The following is a 19,523-nucleotide window of genomic DNA, read 5'->3' as shown; positions in this document are numbered from 1 at the left end:
GTTTTTGCAGTTTTCAACAAGTTTCATTTCAGACTTTTTAAGAACATACTGAATTAAAGGGGGGACAAAAATTGTTTAGGTCACCGGGACTTTGAATCCCTTGTTCTTAAGAAATAACGTGCAAGAAAAACATAAACATAATTTGTGAAGACATCCTGACCTTAACCTTTGGTCTTTGGCTACCAAATTAAAATGCCAGTGCAACTGAATATTCATACCAAATGTGAAACAATTCCCTCGAGGCGTTCAGGAGATATCTCATTTAAGTGCGACTGAAATAGCATTAAATTAATATTAATATAATGAAGACTTACCCAAATCCTAAAAGACCTAGAACATAATCTTTAATGTATCTTAGAATTTTAAAAGGCCCAAAATTGATGATTGAATTCTAGACTGTATTAGATACTTTATAATATCCTGCATAAACCCTGTTAATGGTTGAACTATGACACAAAACTCTACAAAGTAAACAACAGTAGAATAAAGCGTACAGTGTAAAAGTATGTTTATTAGTATAAAAGAATGTAGCAAAGATTAGGTACCATCCAATCACACACATTATCACATTAAAATAAAACACCTTGTTGTGATTGCAGCTTCTTTAGTACATTTTTTACAGTATATTTAAGTATAGATCGTTTTTGAGGGCATTTGAATCAACAGACAGCTGAAGTCGGACCAAATCTTTCATCAAAGACATGACAAAAACAACTCCTTTTACAAAATTCATTATTTGTGAGTATTGTAACGACACAATAGGCTGAATGTAGAGTAGCTGTGAGTTTTACAGCTCCTGCAGTGACTCAGATCCTCTGAAACGTAGTGGTCCATTGCTCACCCACCTACAGAGGAGGAGAAGGGCAGGCAGTCACAGTGAAGTGCATTGAGTGTCTAAATTCTCCATATAAATGTCTATAAATGGTTCAGTCACTCACAGGCTCAGGCTGCCTTCTTTCCGTCTTACCCCTGCGGACAGAGAAGCGTCACAATCAAACAGGGCAACTTGCTTTGGGTCTACGAGTGATCATACTCACTTCGAATTCGCCACGTGGTTACTGTGGCAACAATCAACACCACCAGGACCACCGGCATCACGATGGCAGCCAGGTGACCATTATGACTCCCGTTGACAATCGCCTGGCAGAGGGGATCAGAGACAGTCAGAGTTTAGCCTCACTTTGGAACCTGGTGGTTGTGTAAATGCAGGGATTGAAGCTTACAGCAGCATCGGGTGATACGGGGTCAGGTGATAGAGGGTCAGGTGATAGAGGGTCAGGTGATACGGGGTCAGGTGATAGAGGGTCAGGTGATACGGGGTCAGATGATACGGTTTCAGAGGATACCGTGGTAGCAGAATCAATATTCTGATGACCTGTCACACACACAGGGAAGAAGACAAGAGGAAGTTTTGAAACAGTTTCAGATAAATGATACCCAAAACAATAAGTCTCATGTCAAATGAGGAATTGTGAATGTTTAGCTCAATTATATTCTCACACTCTGTGAATAAGGTTCAAATACTTCTGATCCCCCAAAACGTTAACAACATATTAATATCACATATATTTTTATTGAACGCTATACAGCTCAACAGTAACATTTTCATAACTTAAAGGGACGGGCAGAACACACAGCATGAACTCAGTCATATCAACATAGCAAGACCTCGGGTAAATGACAAGGCCAGATATATATTCTAAAAAATCCTCTAAAAAATAGGGTAGAGTACATTATGAAAGTACTTATAAACACAGGGTGTAACAAAGTACATTTCTTTTTGGGTACTTTTAACTTTTACTCCTCTACATATATCAGCAAAATCTGCAGTTTTTACTCCACCAGTTTTTTCTCAGGCATTGATCCACTTGATGTCACTAAATTGAACCTTTAAGTATAATGTTTGAGTTCAGCACCTGTTCTTCCAGTAGTGATGGTGAGGATGTTGCTGGCTTTACTGGTGCCCAGACTGTTCTTGGCAAACATGCGGATGTTGTAAATTGAGGGATTTATCTCTATTATTGTGGCCTCTGTCTGGTTAGGGCTGAAGTCTATCACTGCCTTTGTGTAATCCCATGATGCTATAGAGGGAGGGGGAAAAAAGATTTTAACATAATTTCAAAAAATACAGTGACAACAATTTATTGAACTCTAATGCATTTATTTTCTCTTACCGTTCAGTGCTTTATACTCCAAGTAATAACCCGTAATCGGGCTGTAACCTTCGAAGCCGGGAGTCCAGCAAAGGGAAATTGAAGTGTCTATGACCTCTTTTAACTCGACTACCGGGGGATCCGGGGGCACTGGAAGACACACGGCAAGACACGTTCACCAAAGACAAACATCCATTTTTCAATGGCTCAGTTTAATCTTGTGAATTTATACCTGATTCTTTACACTGTGATAATGTGGTGATGATGTAATGTACCGACAAATCCCAGAGCCGTGAATAATGTGTCTATTTGGACGCTGACAGCTGCAATTCTATTTTGATGAAACATCTCGAATAGCAAATATCTGATTAACATGAGAACCACTTTAAACAGCTTGTTGACGACAGAAGAGTTTGATTGGTTCACGAGAGGCTGAACACAAAGTACCTGAAGTGAAGCTTGTGGTGCTTTGTTCCCAGTCTATGGCATCAGTAACAGACTCCACTGCTGGGAACAGGGTGAAAAGGTCATATTCCAGTCATTGTTGATTGTTAATTTAAAAAAAAAAAAAAAATCTGTCATCATAAAGCAAACTTTTTAAAGATGTTTAATGAGGAATATATTGTGTGCAACTCAAGAACACACGCGGTACCTGTAGTAAAACTTGAAGTGTCTTGTCTCTGCATCGTGGTATCAGTAGAAGTGGGCGTCACAGTTACAACTTCTGAAGTTGTCTGAACTAGAAACAGAATGAAAGCAGTTTCCAGTCTCAGAAGATAACACTGATTAATTCATATTTCCGTGACTTTACCTTCATCCAGAGTGGTGCAGAGTGGTGCAGTTGAGGCAGGTCCGATTCCTGCTTTGGTTTTGGCCTGAATAAGAATGCCGTACTTGGTGGAAGGCTTCAGGTTGCCCAGGATGAGGGTCTCCAGTTCCCGGGTGGCCGTCACACTCTGGTGCTGCCACCTCTTAAACTGTCTGCCTGCAGGGTCGTACTCTCGGTAGCTGACGCTGTAACTCTGCAGCACCCCGTTTCTGAGATCAGCGCTCGGAGGCTTTTATTCAAGAAGGGAAACAATTCTCAAAATCCTTTCTTTCTTTTTTTTTCTTTACATATTTTCTTATAACACATATTCTTTTTGCATATCACTTTGTACAAACTGCTATGCTGCTTTCATTTTCTTTTGAGAATGCTGCTAAAGTTTCTTAATTGTGACTTTACCTTCCACGTCACTTTGATACTGTGAGAGGTGAGGGCCTCCATCCGCATATCCAGGGGCGGACCCTCTGGTGCTGCAGGGAAAACACATTTGAAAGTGGCCATCGGTCCAAATAAAAAAATGTAGTTAAAAATGTTAACTGCTGACTGACTCTACCTGCTTCTTTTGTCGTGATTGTCAGAACGTTGCTGGCCTCGCTCATGCCTATGCTGTTAACAACAAACATGCGGATGTTGTAGGACTTGGCCGGACGCAAATCCACCAAAGTCACCTGGGTCACTTCAGGATTCGAGATTTCAGTCCTCACTCCAGTGTCCCAGGATGCTTTGCAACAGGAACACATATATTATATCCACACACTGTCCTCTAAAGAATAATTTAGAGATAATTAGCTGCCTGATATCAAAATGTTTCATTGCACTTACTTTGTTTGTTTTTCAAATCAACCATGTAGGACGTGATGGGTCTGCCTCCATCAAACACAGGACTCCAGCGAATAGTAACCGACCTCTCCTTCACTTCCCTCGTCTGCACCATCAGGGGGTCAGGGCGTCCTAAAGAGGAAGAAAAACAGAAACTTCGCTTTGTGGTACAGACAAAATTAGATGAAAACGGAAAATCGCAAACAACTATTCAATCGATGCATGGTTTAAATCATTTATGGGTCATCTCTTGTCAAATATGTGCTTGTTCCAGCTTCTACATGTGATAATTTCCGGGTGTCACCCTTGTCTCTGGGCAAAAGGAAATGTGAGGGACAGTCTTCATGTTTCAATGAGCGAGGACACACCAGGAGAACTTTGAATTTGTTCACCATTAATTACTCATCTTTCTCTGAGGGTCTCACCTGCCACCACAGTCAGGGTCACCTGGTGTTTGTGATCATTGAACCAGCCCGGTATATCCACACGGCAGCCGTACGTCCCTGAGTCGCTCTCTTGCACCTGCCTGATGGTCAGCGACACATCGCCCTCGCCCAGATTACCCATGAGCAGGTAGCGCTCTGTCAGCCTGTGGACCACTGACGTCCCATCTGACTTGATCACCTCATTGGCACAGCCGCTGTTGGGGATGGCTCCGCGGCCCCAGCACACAGGAAGCTTGCCGTAGTACTTGGCATCGTAGTTGCACAACAAAGTTGCATCTGTTCCCACTGTGGCTATGATGCCCTCTGTGACAACACAACCTAAAGCTGCAGAACGTACCAATGGTAAACATATGATATAAGATCACTGCTCAATCATCTGTGAATAAAAAATGCAAATGGCTATCTTACCCAGCAGAAGACCAAGAAGAAGACTGCAGCACAGAGGAAGGTGTCTAATGCCCAATTCAACCATTTTACAAGCCTCAGTCGATGGGAAGACCAGTTCACCTGCTAAGTGACACTAAACCAAACCGCTGTGGTTTCAGCTTTGAAATCTTTCCACATCACATGACACCGTCCTTGATATGCTCACACAGACAACTTCTGCCGGCAGAAGACAAATGTCGAAATGAGCCGTTTCCTTTTCTGCGGTTTTTGTTCCTCAACCTAGAAGAGGTACACTTTTTCATTTTGATGATTAGACAGAGACAGAATTGAGGTTAATGACCCACAGTCCTGGACTTGTGAGGGTTGGAGGGAGGTTGTGACATGAACAGAGGAAAAAACTGGAGAATAATGAAATAGAAATTATTAATCAAAGAATAACTTGTATCATTTGAGCTGAAACACAAGATGGTTTTAGATATAGGTTGGACTGCGAACTTATATTAACCCTGATGGAAATAGAAAGTCTGGTTTACTCAGGGGCCATGGACTCTCAGTGAGACTGCTGAGTAAACAGATGAGGCTGCAGCATGTTTAGGAACTACAGCACTTCCTCTCTGATCATCCACCAAGAGCACAAGTGGTGCAGTTAATGACAACTCTATTACAACAATAGCCTTTTATAACGTTTCTCATGTGTTAACGTTTCAGATTATTTTCTCACTTCAATTATCACAGTGGATTTTTTTGTAACCACAGTCATAGTATGATTCAGAGCATTTCCGTCACTGACTCGGAAAAAAATACTAGAAGCAAGAGAAGAATTCGTTTTAGTTAATTTCTCTATATAATTCAAATTAACAAGTAAACAGGAACTGGAAGTGGAAGAGATTTAATGTAATGTGATAACGTGAAGAAAAGTGGGTTCAACTAAAACATTTGTATCCCTCTCTCTCTCTGCATAATATTATATAATTTTTTTATTTTTTATTATTTGATTTAAAACAAAGTAAATTAATAAAAGATAAAGATTCATAAAAAAATAGATAAATAAATGAAATGGTATTAATTAATCAGGAGAGAATTTGTGCATTAGTCTCAGTCTGAGAATAGCAGGAGCCTGTAAACTACTTCTGTTGAGAATATATTTTGTATATAGTTAGAAACAGAAAAGGAACTAAATGTAACAGACTCTTCTTTACCAGAGAAATCGCTGTGACTTATTAGTGTTGACTGTTACTAAAGTTTTGGTAACAGTTCAGATGAATCCTTTGACAAAAAGCGTTTATCTGATTTAAATAAACCAGCATTTTTAGTGATATGAAGAAAAGTCCAGAGAAACCGATCACAAAAAAAAAAACGTTCAACTACTACATGCTACAATATTCAAATCTTTTAAAGTTTGATTACTTCATGTATTGTTATAAAACATTTGCATCAAAATTAAATTGTTCTCTGCAACATCATCATTCAAGATGACTTCCTGAAGAAAGGCCCACTCTCAGGGATTCTGTTGCTCAACAGACACACACTTTGAATGTGTGAATTTATCTGAATGACACATGAGTCACAAACTGTAATCCGTTCCACACTTTTAGAAAATAAAGACGAGGATTATAATTACGATGGAAAAGAGTCCTGCTCCCGGGTGAGCTTTGAATTTTCCTGGGTCAACGATAACTGGCACATAGACTCAAATATACAGTATCTTTGATATGTGGTTAGAAAACTGAGCTATAATTAAGCCAGGTTCTTATATTTTCCTTGAAAAAAAACATGCAGAGGTTGTAGGTCAGTTCAGTCTTTACACTGCAACCCAGGATGCAGTGCAACAGGAAACATTAGATGGTAAATACATCGAAGAAACAGTTCTTACACATGATGAGACATATTGAAACCAACTATTTGTCAAATTTGCTTTTAAGTTATGAAACATCTTGAACCCTCAGGTCCTCTGATCTGCTTTTTTATTTTATTCAAAGTTAAAACAAAGACATACAGTGAGGCATTTTGTTAATATTAGGGCCCGAGCACCGAACAGTAGGAGACAGTGGGAGGCCCTATTGAAATTGTAAGTATTTTTTTTTCATGCAAATTAATAGGCTTTTTGAGGGTTTTAACATGCTCAAATTCTTACCAAATTTTGCAGAAAAATAGAAAGTGGTGAAAATGTACGTATAATTTTAAATGACGTGGCAAAATGGCTCAACGGCACCCCCCAAGCCCCCCCTGGAACACGTTCACATTGACCGAACTTCAGGAAAATCGTAGCCCAGGTGATTCATGACCAGACAAACAAAAAAGTCTCAAGGGGTCGTGTGAAATACGCAAAGGGAGCCCTCTACTTTGCATTTAGTGGCCATTTTGCCCATATTCCATATTTTTACTTTGAGGTACTTGTACCAGTGCTTACATCAGATCAAATTAATATTGAGATGACTGTCACCTCAACAAGATGGAGATACAAACTAATTCAAAGATCGATTTGAATCCCTGATGCTGCGCCATCAACAAACAACTCCACTCCTGCAGCGACAGCATCAAAGGATTCAACAACAAATTAAAGCAATTCTCCCCAAAGCATGTGATGGGCCCATTATAATAATAATAAATATTATTATTAAATACAAATTATTTTTATACGACGCGTTTAAGAGACGTGTGTGGAGCAATAACCAGAAGAGCTCAACACTGTAACTGTTGTTATTTCACCACAATATTCCTAACAATCAGGTTTCAAGTTTTCAATTTACATTTGTCTGTAATTAAAATACAATGAAACAAAAGAAAAAACAAAGATGTTTCATGATCTAAGAACTGAGCAGGAAAAACACAGAGCTTTCTTCTGAAAGGAAGGAAAAACAACTTCAACATCATCCAGTGATAATAAACATGCATCACATGCACTCACATGCAAACAGCTACTGAAGCACAGTGAGCTGCCTCACATCAGAGGAACACAACAGAGCGCCATCCAGTGGCTGAAAATACAAATGTGTAGGGAAGATAAAACCATCAGTGTGAAAACTAACAACTGGATGTAAAAGGATCTTTCTCACTAGATACATATATACATATATATATATATATATATATATATATATACCTTGCAGGTGGGATAAAAGTATATATATATATATATATGAAAAGCAATGAGTCCTGGTTTGAACTCATTGCAACACAGTTCAGTAAAGATCTCTTTAAAGCAACACTAGGTAACTGTTACTGAAGAACAGCGCCCCCTGCAGCCACATTTGATGATTAACTGTTTTTGACATGTTCACACTCAAACATCAGACTCACTTTAATAAAGCTGCTGCTCTAAGGTAAAGAAAATTGCATCAGATAATAAGTACTCAACTGATTTATTGGTTGATAAGAATTGGCAGATATCAGCCGTTCAGTGATGTGTTGCATCAGAGTTTATTTGCTGATCCACACAGAAGAAAAACATTTATTTGAAAGAATAAGCAGAGTATATTCATTCACGTTCTATATATTTGGCTGCATTTCTGTTTTATTTTCATATATAGCTATTTATGATAAAGTTGGTTAAAAGCCCCAGTTACATTTCTTTTTCATCTGGGTTTGATATGATTATTGCAAAAGATAATCAAAAGCTGCAGCGCCACCATGTGGCTGATGATATAGACTTGCAGGTGGGATAAAAGTATTCCCCACTCAGAAAAAGGTTTAAATGTACAACAGAAGAGTTTCCTGCCACAATAAAACACAAACCTTCTTGTCCTCAGTTTGACAGGTGAGGACCTGTAAGGTGAGGGATTTCAAAATAAAACGGGACATATCGACCGAGTCCAGGTGGGATTTCACAGTTTAATAAAGATAAAAGAAAGAACACATTCATTTATGTATTTGAATTATAATCTGTTACAGTTCATCACATTTCAAAACAAAAAGCTAAACTGTCTGCAGACGACTGATTCATCAAACAGAGAATTACGAGCCATGGAAATAATCACACATAACCACAGACTGTATATGGAACACAAGACACAGCCAGACGATGTCCTGTCTGACATCGTCCTTCATTGAGTCATTGGTGGCTAATAACAAAGACATATATATACGTACGAATGGAAAACATCAGAGGTTACATTCAAACTTTTGTTGCATGACTGCGGCAAAAATATACACAATAGGCTTTTTTTAGAGGCCAATGCCGATATTAAGGTGTAAAAAACTATCACTAATATTTAAAATTGGCAATAATGCTTAAGTAAAACAATATTTTTGAAAGAAAGAAAGATAAATTGAAAGAAAACACAAATACGATAGAATATATAGAACTTGAATTAAGACAAAAAAAACAAATTTTAAATATAATCATAATGCACATTGTTCATCCAGTAAAATAAACCTTTTCATATCAGCGCATATCTTAAAAGGCCAATATAAGCCAATTGAAATATTGAACGTATACACAAAAGCAAATATCACAGCATTTCTTTTTTCATTTATACTCAAATTCAATCCAGATAGTGTCATTCTTTCCAATGAGCTGATACAAAACTGGTGAGTCTAATATGTGAAGGTTTTTAAGGATGAATGTTGATTTTCATGTTCTTGTTTTCTGGAGGATGCACCATTCATAGTGGTCCTGTAACAAAGTGACAGCAACTATAAATTTCTAAAATACACACTTGATACTTCAACCCTACAACATGATCAGGCTGTTCATAGTTTTACACAAAGGATTTTAAATTTGAGACACCAATACTTATCATAACATAAATATTTAATAATGATATGATGGAGTTTCAGTTGAGGTTTATTTCAATTGCACCTGAGCCATTAAGTTAAAAGCCAGTTGTTAATATTTGTACCTGAAGCTGAATGTGGATTTTCATTAACGTAGTCAGACGTCTCCTTTGGATCACCTCGGGTTCCTGTAAAGATCAGACAGAAAAAGACTTGAGAAGGTTGAGAACCACTGTTTTATTAATTTAATTGATTTCGTTGCCACTCTAATATCTCTATCACAACCAGCATCACCAGCGTCAGGTGCTCCACATGTGTTCCAATGCAAATAAACGTCCTTGTTGTTCAAACATTACATGGGCGCAGCAAAACCGATCCCTGGTTCAGTTGGATCTGGGTCTGACTACATTCTGGTGCATTGGTCTGGAGCCGGGGCTGAGGCACCTTTCCACCTGTAACTCTGCTTTAGATTTAACTGAAAAGTCCAAATGTCTGTCTTTGGGACCATCTGACTAAAAGGAGATGTTGGAAAACCACGGCTGTATACTGATGTCATGACATCGTGTTGGACATTTCTGAACTCATCTGCCCGTCCACCTGTAATCAGAAGGTTTTTCATTTAGGACTTCTCTGCAGGAGGCACATTTTATACAGTACCTTCCTCCGTGTCTCCTCTGATTGATTCATAGATGCAGTTGTCACCTACAAGTCAATAAAAAATAAAATCAACATGAAATGTAATTGGAAACTTTGTGACTAGGTTCTTTTGAAAAGCAACAACTTAGAAATAGCTGTGGAGGCATTCAGTAGGAGAAGGAAGACTGACCGTGGAGAAGAGACGGGTACACTTGCAGATGGATTTCATCGTGGTGGACAGTTGGGTCTGAGCTCTGATTGGTTCTCAGAGACTTGCTGAGCCTGAAACAGTCAAACAATCAGAAGTGAATGGAAAATAAAATGTAAAGTATTGCTGTTTTGTTGAAGATGAAACAAGAGAGAGTGGAACCAACCTGTCACAAAACAGATCTGTGAAAAAGACAATAATGATCACGTTACATGATTCTATTTTTCATATTAACCCTCCCTGGATCTCACACCTGACAGAGATCGTCTGCCCGCTGAATATCTGAGTCCAGTTGTGTTGCAGCACGACAAAGCTTCTGTTGGACACTGAACATTCAAACACAAATACAAAACCAACAGAGAGAACTGGTTAATAGTATAATACTGTGTGCTGCTTGGTAAAGAATATTTACATCATTACATTACATCACATTACATCATTAATTATGAATCCTTCCTTATTACTTTATGAAACTCAGTGTATGTAGTGAAGCATCTATTAAATTAGCCCAAAATAATATCTTCATCATTAACTAGGACACAATTCATTATTAATCTTTACATCTGTAGTACTTTACATTTATTGAAGAAAATTTAAAAATATATATATTTTCAATGTTGATTAGGAATCAATTCATCATTATTTTATAATTCTGTATATGTAGTCTTAATAATTAAAATAGTAAAAGATAATATCTCCATTATTATTTAGTAATCAATTCATGATTTTTTTATAATTAAGTATATGTAGTTATATAGTATCATTGGATAATATTAAACTTCCATTAGGAATCAATTCATGATCAAATTAAATAATTCAGTATATGTAGTACAAATCCTTTAAAATAACAACTAATAATATCTATATATTTAATTAGAAATCAATCATGATTATTTTACAAGTTAGTACATGTAGTATAAAATGTATATTTTCGTCATATATAATTGAGTAAACACAGTCTGCATCAGTTGTTCTCTGCTCCTCCAATGTTTTCATAATGTCAATGTCAAACAAGACGCTAAACTTAAGTTAGTGAATGATGTGAGTGACTTTCTGTCCGTGTGAGAGGTCAACGGCAGGAACTGAGATCAGGTATTTCAGCTTTGACTGCGGAAACTGAAACTTATTTTGAAAAAGAAACGTGGATTTGTCCGGCTGTCGACACGATGTGGAAAATAAGCTTCATGTTTCTACTGTCCCATTTATTGTGAACTGCTTTACTTGTGTTTCTCTTTGTCCTGTATCTCAACATGTCTGTGGGTGAACCTCCCAGCGGTGGCAATGATTCTAGATATCTCACCTGATACAGAAAGAGTAGACCTGTTGCTCCGTTTCTTCTCTCCTGAGCTGTTATGGTGAGCAATGCACTGATAAACCCCGTTCCTGTCGGGCGTTACCTCTGGAATCCTGAGGACATTATTGGAAGTGATGGGCGCGAGTGGTTTGTCGTTCCGCTTGAATTCATAATACCACTCACTGACATTTGCTTCTCTCATGTGACACGTTAAATTAACGTGCTCCCCAAAATATAGAGTGGTTGAGTTGGGATCAAAGGTCAGCTCAGCATCTACCCCCCCGCATACACAGAACATAGTTAGAGGAAATATCAACCAGAGTTTTGTTCTATTAGTTTGCAGTTCATTCATATACTCACTAATCTTAATAACAACATACACAAAGAAAAATGGGATGAAATATACATATTAATAAAGATAGAGAGCAATAAAGAAAAGAGTTGACTCACATTCAGTGTGTCCACATGAGAGGAGTGTATTCAGCACTGAAAGAAACATTGTTATCTCATCAGACATTATTAAACCTGGTAAATAACCAAGCACAGTACAGACTCTAGTAATTAGTCTATTAGTGAGTACTGTTATATTGTAAAAGCGAGTATGAGCAGTAGTATTAAAACTACCAATCAAAGAAATTGTATAAAAGTATGAAATGGCTTGAGAATCAATAACTCAATCAATAAAATAAGTACAAATATCAGTGATCTACCGTGTTTGATCCATTTATTTGAATTCATGTGGATCAGATGATTGTTTCTCTGATAATCATCGGGACAATATTCACAGCCTGTAACTTTAAAGTCTATAATTCCCGTTAGAACATCACAGTGTTTGATTTGTTTCTAAATCAACTTTTCTCATATCAAATTATCTTTTGGCAAATAATCAATGATTCAGGTATAACATTGGTCTTATTTCATGTGTCGGTGATCAGATAATACATTTAAAGAAAATGTAATTTCCACTTTCTAACGGTTCTCCAACAATCACAAGTTAGTCTCAAATAAAAGTTATTTAAGTGCATGTAACAGAATACATGCGGCTGGTTACCTCTGCAAATAGATAAAGACATTTCAGTTTCAGCGGCTGTTGCTGTGGTTGGACAAACATCTAATAAATACTTTGCATTCGTAGAATAAAAGTTACTGATGTACTCACAGAATAATGACAGCACACCGAGCAAAGAGTGCCCCATGGTCCCATCCAGCAGCGCCACTCAAACACACTTCAAGACAGGTAGAGAATCAGTGGAACACATCTCTTATCAATATGAGAGGAAGGTGTTCGTGCACTTCTGTTTGCTGAGTCAGTTTCCTTCTTCACAGGAACATCACACCCCAACTCTGAGGTTGCTTGTACTTTAATATATTTCTGTTGCTGTCGATCCACCATGATAGAAATCACCACACGTCCCTGCACGAGAGAGAACTGTTGTCCTTATAGTTACAGAACATTTTGAAATATATGATATCTGAAATAATGGTGATAGCAATGATGGGAATTTAATACAGAAGAAAATACAATGTAGTATTTCCTTAAACATGTGTTCAGTGTAAAATACCTGTGTAGATTATGATCATTTCATGTTGTGGAAGATGTGTTCGACATTTCTATGCCAGGAAACAATGTTGCCTGACGGTAAACATGCAATCAGTTGTTAACACTAGAGCAAATAATCTGACATTTGTGTGTTGACTTAATTCATAGAATGACACAAGATGTAGAATTTCCCTCTGAGTGCCTCCGCTGAGACCTGAGAGTCCAGTTCAATCAATCTGCAAAAACTAATATATCAGTTCTCCAAATGGAAATCATTCACTGGGAAACTGGTGGGAAAAGTCCAAAATGTTCATTTTAAACAAAGTGAAAAACGATCCGCCCCTTTGTTCATTTCTGCACCAAACTCATTGGGTACTTGGTTCTATCCTTCTGCCAAGTTTTGTGGATATTGGTTCAGTAGTTTTTGTGTATTCCTGCTGATAATCCAACAAACACAGCAATGGACATGGGTGAGAACATGAGTTCCTGGGTGGAGGTAGAGTCGGCTTTCATGGAGATCAGCAGATAATATATTAATTTATTGAGTTTTTTCAGGATCCTTCCTCTGACTCTGGATGCTCTGCATGAAGACTGCTGCTTAAAATGCAGACTTTTAAAGTGTCATCACAACAGGATATAAACTTCATCGAATTTCAGTTTTTCGTCACACGGTGTGACAGTGGCATTGCGTCAAAGTTTGATTACACAACATCAAAACACAAGGTTCTGTATCTCAGACATATTTGGTCCAATCAAGTCCAAACTAGACATGTAAGACAAGAGTCTGGGCCTGATGACATCTACATAGAAATCATGACTTAAAACTCCCCTGGTGGCAACAGGAAATGTTGTCTTGTTTTTTGAATGTCATCTCATATCAAGATGGAGATATGAACTACCTCGGTACATATGATTTCATAAAGCAGTGTGACCGTGGCGCAGAATCTTGCAGATCTTGCAATCTTGTTTTGCAGATACATCCTTTCATTCTGTTTGTTTAATAAGGCAATCATCACTTATTAACTTTTTGGGAATTGATTTCAATACCTTACCTTTTATGTCTAGTTTTAGTTATTCCTCTTTTAATATTTTACTTGTTTTTTTTATGTTCACATCTCTTGCAGCATTAAATGTTATCCTCTTCATCATTTGATCTCTTTTTACCTGCCTTCTGTGATTCCTCTTTACAATTCCATGTGATTTACAGCATTTTCTTCGGCTCCCATTAATAGTGTCTTGCTCTTTGTATGGATGTGGTTGGGTGGGTTGTTTTTATTGGTTTATTTAGTTTTATTCTGTAAAAAAGTTTGTGTTACATTATTTGTATTAAAGGTGCGGTACTAATAAAGTCATATATTTCCCATTTACAAAAATGAGGTAAATGCCACAACTGGAATGACTTCTCTTGGTTCTCTATTCCTGTATAAGTGATCAAGATATGAAGACAAATAACTAAGAGTTTTACCAAAAATCTTTTCATAATATTCATAATATTTCCTACAGATGGAAATAGAATAATACAAGTCTGGTTTACTGGAGGGCCACAGACTTTTTCTTGGACTGCTATGGGTTTGATGGATATTTTGTAAACCAGCGGAGAACTTCATATTTTATTGTTCCTCAAAACCTGCCCTTAGTACAGCTGCTGCAAAATAAATAAATATACAGTATTTATCACTACCATTAAATATAGGCACCAAGTCCAATGTGATTTATATAGAAAGGAGTCGGTTAGGTTTATTTGTTTGTTTATTTTAATAGATTAGAAGTAATGTTACAGAAGGCAGCGTATACAGCAACAACTACATGTTATAGTTTCTGACAAGTTACAGTGGATTTTCTCTCATCAGTCATGACAATATACGACGTTTGATGATTTCCTGATTTCTTGGTTTAGTGGTTAAACTGAAGCCATTTCATCATAAATCTGATCAGATGTGCTGACAGTTCTACTATGACATATGTCCAAAATCTCTTTCTTAACATTATCTTTATTGAACATAGTTTGTGAGTACACAGTTAGTAGCCTATTTTATATTAAACATAAATAAGTGGGGAGATATATATGCATTTCTCCTTCACTCTGACTTCCCTCCTTCTCTATTTAACCTTTAACCACCAAACTAAGGTCACATTCATGAGTTTTCACTATAGAGTCCCCTCCTCTAATAAGTTGAGTCCAGCAGGTGGCGGCGTCTCCACAAACATTTACCATCCACAAGCTTTTCTTGGCTGTGAGATCAAATTTGCGATGAAACACAGAAAGAGTGAAGAGGTTATTAAATGGTAAATGGTTTTGCATTTATTTAGCAGTTTTCTAGTCTTGATGAGCACTCAAAGCACTTTACAGTATAGTTTGACATTCACCCATTCACACACACATTCATACAGTGCATCTATTAGCAGCACTTTGTTGTTCTATGAGGGACAATTCGGGGTTCAGCATCATGCCCAAGGACACTTCGGCATGCAAATGGGGAAGTCTGGGGATCGAACGGCCGACCTACAGGTTGGAATACGACCGCTCTACCCCTCAGCCACAGCCGCCCAGTAACCTGAAGGATATTTTGTATCTTCTGATGCATAATCAACTTTTTACTTGAATCTGAGAACATTGGCTGATTCACTGGAGGGAAATAGGAGATCCTCATTCTCTTGGAGTCAAAGGGTTCCTCTCTGAGCCAGAGGGGATGGAAAGCGCATGGCAAGCAGGCACTCCTTCAGCCTGAGGTTCCTTCTATAGACCGTCCTTTCTTCATGTAGCGCTGACCCTCACCCATGCATTGGGACACTTTCATACGTGTTTTCCACAGCTAATTTGTTGAGATGCTGAGGTCTCCCCTCCGGCTGCAACCTTCTCCCTTTAGTGAGGAGAAACACAAGTGTTATGTGATGGCCTCGGTCTAAAGAAGGAAGACACACTCTCTGTGACTTCTCCTGCACAATCTGTCGCCCACTTCCAATGTGTTAAATTAATCAGAATAGCGTATGAGTCACAAACTGCAATCCTTTCCACACTTACGGAAAATAAAGAAGAGGATTATGATTATGGTGGAAAAGAAAATAGCTCCCGTCCTGGCAATGTTCCCCACTTCCAGGGAGGCCATGAAATCTCCCTGCAATGAAAATGATCACGAGGGACTGTGTCAAGTAGAATAGTCACACGGTCTATATGTATATGTACCATTACTATACAGTACAATGAAAATATACTGTGTGTTGAAAACTTTAATATGGCTTTGTTCTCCCATTCCCACCCTTAAATCACCCTCACACACACGCACACACACAAATAAACACACACTGACACACACACAGACACACACACACACACACAAGTTGAGGTTGAATTCTCACAGTTTGTAATAAAAATCTAAAATCAAATGACAAAGCTAAGAACATCCAATTTCAATAACATGTTTCTAATTATCATATAAATACTTGCAACACGATTCTTGAGACAAAATGTTCCTGAAGCAGGCCAGATATGTCGAAACACCGGTTATAAATAAATCATTCCTCTGTCCCCTGTGCATAATTATCCTGCTGTGAAATCAGTTTTAAAATAGAATATGTTTCTTCATGTTGTTTAAAATGAAATAAACAGTACCATAGTTTGTACACTTCCAAATTTATCCATCACTGGGTCACCAACTTCCACATTCTCAAATGCAGATGTCCGTATTTCTGCAAGGAAGTGAAACCATTAGTCACTACATTTATGTAAAGTTCATGCCTACAATTGTCAATGCAGTACCCTTATATTTAACATTTTTAACATGTGTATTTATTCACACCTGATTGTTTACCATCTATTCCAGTAGTAGCAAGTGTCCAGTCCGTGGTAACAGGTTGTTCTGTCGGTGCTGGAAAAGCAAAACAAAAAAACTCACAATACTTTAAAAGCTCATCTGAAAAACACACATACTTCATGAACACTCTTCTAACAGTCTGCATGTGAAGTACCTTCCTCCATGATCAGGTTTGTGTTGACTTTATGGTCATTGAACCACCCGGGGATCTCGACCCTGCAGCCATACACACCACCGTCGCTCCACTGAGCGTCCAGGATGGTCAGGGAAATGTCTCCCTCCGTCTCCCTGCCCAGCAGCTGGTACCTGGACGACTGTTTGAACTCCACAGCCCCGTCCTGGGACGAGAGGACAGTGTTGGAGCATTTAGACCTGGGCACCTGCTCCCGTCCCCAACAGAAACTCAGCACGCCGTAAGTCTGGGTGTCATACCTGCAGGGCAGGGTGACATTGTACCCGACGAGGCCAATGACATCACTTGAGGTAGCTGAGGACACTGTGGAGAGCAGCAGACGGTCAAAACTGGAGGATTTGATGAAGATTGGAAAGGCAATTGTGAGATGTGAAGCCCACGATGGCACCCCCACACACACGCCAGCACCCGCACCCTCCACCCACAGGCACACTGCAAATACCAGAAAACAAAAAAGCAAAAAGTATCGATTTACCTTGGGTCAGGATGGAGAGAAAAATAGCACAAAGACCACGCATCGTGTGTGTGTGCACACTCTTGTATAACAGCGTCCTGAAGTGAAGAAAAATGAATTTCTGCCCCCACACACTCTCCTCGAGGACGGTACTGAAGTTTCGACTGCACTTTTTTCGGAAATGAGGAAGGAAATCAATGTGAGTCTGGTGTGCATTTTGTCTTGAGTCCTGTTATCCTGTGATCAAGTCAATGTGAGAATGAGGTGATTTTATAAACCACAACTGAGTTTAGTCATCGTCAATTTCAACATCAGCTGTTACTGTAAAGAAGATAAATCAAGATAATCTACTGTGTAGCATGAAAACCCACTTCAGTCAGTAGAGTCTAGAGGAAGATGTCACACACTTAAAGGGGAAATAATCCTTCTCCATTGAAGCAACCAGCTCTCAAAATGACTGTTTTTATAGATTTATATGTCTTGTCCTGAAAAAGAGCAAAATCACTTATGTCGCTCTGAGTGTTTGAATTGTTTTAGGGACATTTCTGGATCAAAGTCTCTGTTTTAATCATTTCCTCAGCAGTGGTAGCACTAAGTGAAGTAGCAGTAATAAAACTCTTGTTGTAATTCAGCCGTGATGAGCTGTTCTGAAAACATTGCTCCCTCACTACTGACTGTGCAGAGGACACATTTTCAAAGTCCTCCACATGCTGTTCTTGTAGCTCCTGTATTGCAGCCATAAATGCAGCAGTTTTATCTCCTATCAAAACTTATTTTCCCTCAAATTTCCCAAAACAAGACGCTCTGACATCGTCTTACCCCAACCTGGTCGGTCTTACACCCTCTCTCCACACTCCGCAATTTCCCGGCGTTTAAAATAAGTGGTCCGTGTCGATTTGTTGCCCTTTTCTGAGAGTACATTTCACAAAATCCTATTGGGTTTAAGAGACTGCTCTGAAGACTGTGGCTGCAGACGTTTTGTGTTGCTCTCACAATTTTCAAAGACAAAAACATTCAGAGTCCCCACACAGGGATACATCTTTGCCTCTTTAGACTGTGACACTAAGAGGATTTAATCAGGAATATAAACAAACACTCACAGGACGTCAAAATATGGTGTTATAAATGCTTTTCAGCGTGGACAATATTTTAAAAACAGCCTTTCGTGTCAAATTACGATTAATACGTGATGTGTCGACAAAACATGTCACACTCATAAGCTGCTTTTAGACATCCACTGAAGTCCGGACATTTTCCTGTAATTTTCCGGAGGGGCTTTTTGGTGGATCGCAAATGTTTTGGTGATAAGCTCAGATGCCGGTGTTGATTTGCTGTAATCCAAAACGCGTGATTTCTGCAGCGTCATGTCACTGTACGTCATGACCTGCCTCCTGCCTCCTCCACCCAGACGCCCAGCCCAATGAAGTTAGACAAAATCTGGGGTTGCAGATATGGGAGCTTGCCAAACAGCTGTAACCGACTCCACTTTGCTTTAGGCTAGCGATTGCATTGTGGTTAATGTAGGCACCAGGACTTGATAAGGAAGAAGAGTGCATGGAAAATCTCTGCTCTATTGCCTTATTGTCTATTGTGATTCAGACCACATTATAACAGCTCCTTGCTACATGGGTCCTTGTAATAATAATCCTATTTATACCACATCCCACAAAGTGCTGCGCAACTGAAAACCAATGGTTAATGAAATGGTGGATTTTAAGCTAGTAAATTTAGAAAGTACTGAACCCATTTGCCCCAAACTTAGTAGAGAGGTTGCAAACATAGAGCAGGAATGAACCTATCAAATGCTCTTATTAAAGACGATAGCATTTTATTTACAGTTTTTCTCGATTACTCAGATCCTTTGCAAATGAGACACTCTTGTAAAAACTATACACTTATTTATCAAAACCATATTTTGTTACCATATGCAACACACACATTTCATATGACTTAATTCAGTTTGACCCAGTTAAACACAGCTGTGGCTAACCTCAAACACTTTTAGCAATTCTTCTTCTCAGTGGTTAGAGTACTGTAAG

The 19,523-nt window shown here is 38.5% G+C and overlaps 2 protein-coding genes across 6 annotated transcripts; both read right to left on the bottom strand.

The window, feature by feature from the left end:
• Positions 1 to 491: 491 nt before the first annotated feature.
• LOC128445889 (cell adhesion molecule DSCAM) lies at positions 492 to 4,888 on the bottom strand. 2 transcript variants are annotated; one of them, XM_053428773.1, is made up of 14 exons: positions 4,653 to 4,888; positions 4,224 to 4,568; positions 3,802 to 3,930; positions 3,533 to 3,700; positions 3,379 to 3,449; positions 2,965 to 3,211; positions 2,806 to 2,892; positions 2,601 to 2,660; positions 2,175 to 2,303; positions 1,917 to 2,081; positions 1,224 to 1,375; positions 1,038 to 1,140; positions 939 to 969; positions 492 to 845 (listed from the first exon to the last, which is right to left on the bottom strand). In XM_053428773.1, exons 1-14 carry the CDS (start codon positions 4,714 to 4,716, stop codon positions 788 to 790), a joined length of 1,809 nt encoding a protein of 602 aa, XP_053284748.1. In that variant the 5' UTR covers positions 4,717 to 4,888; the 3' UTR covers positions 492 to 787. The 2 variants fall into 2 exon arrangements, with proteins under 2 accessions (XP_053284748.1, XP_053284749.1); XM_053428774.1 differs by having other exon boundaries at positions 2,601 to 2,657.
• A 9,868-nt stretch (positions 4,889 to 14,756) lies between these two features.
• On the bottom strand, positions 14,757 to 17,712 carry LOC128445866 (hepatitis A virus cellular receptor 1 homolog). Of its 4 annotated transcripts, none has more exons than XM_053428745.1 (6): positions 17,506 to 17,706; positions 16,992 to 17,333; positions 16,835 to 16,891; positions 16,636 to 16,712; positions 16,048 to 16,141; positions 14,757 to 15,886 (listed from the first exon to the last, which is right to left on the bottom strand). In XM_053428745.1, the coding sequence occupies exons 1-6, from the start codon at positions 17,546 to 17,548 to the stop codon at positions 15,798 to 15,800; spliced, it is 702 nt and encodes a 233-aa protein (XP_053284720.1). In that variant the 5' UTR covers positions 17,549 to 17,706; the 3' UTR covers positions 14,757 to 15,797. The 4 variants fall into 4 exon arrangements, with proteins under 4 accessions (XP_053284720.1, XP_053284719.1, XP_053284722.1 ...); XM_053428744.1 differs by having other exon boundaries at positions 16,823 to 16,891; positions 17,506 to 17,699; XM_053428747.1 differs by lacking the exon at positions 16,048 to 16,141 and having other exon boundaries at positions 17,506 to 17,712.
• Positions 17,713 to 19,523: the final 1,811 nt, after the last annotated feature.

The sequence above is a fragment of the Pleuronectes platessa genome, chromosome 8 (assembly GCF_947347685.1).
Source record: "Pleuronectes platessa chromosome 8, fPlePla1.1, whole genome shotgun sequence".
Taxonomy (NCBI): domain Eukaryota; kingdom Metazoa; phylum Chordata; class Actinopteri; order Pleuronectiformes; family Pleuronectidae; genus Pleuronectes; species Pleuronectes platessa.
This window is presented reverse-complemented; position numbering and strand designations above follow the sequence as displayed.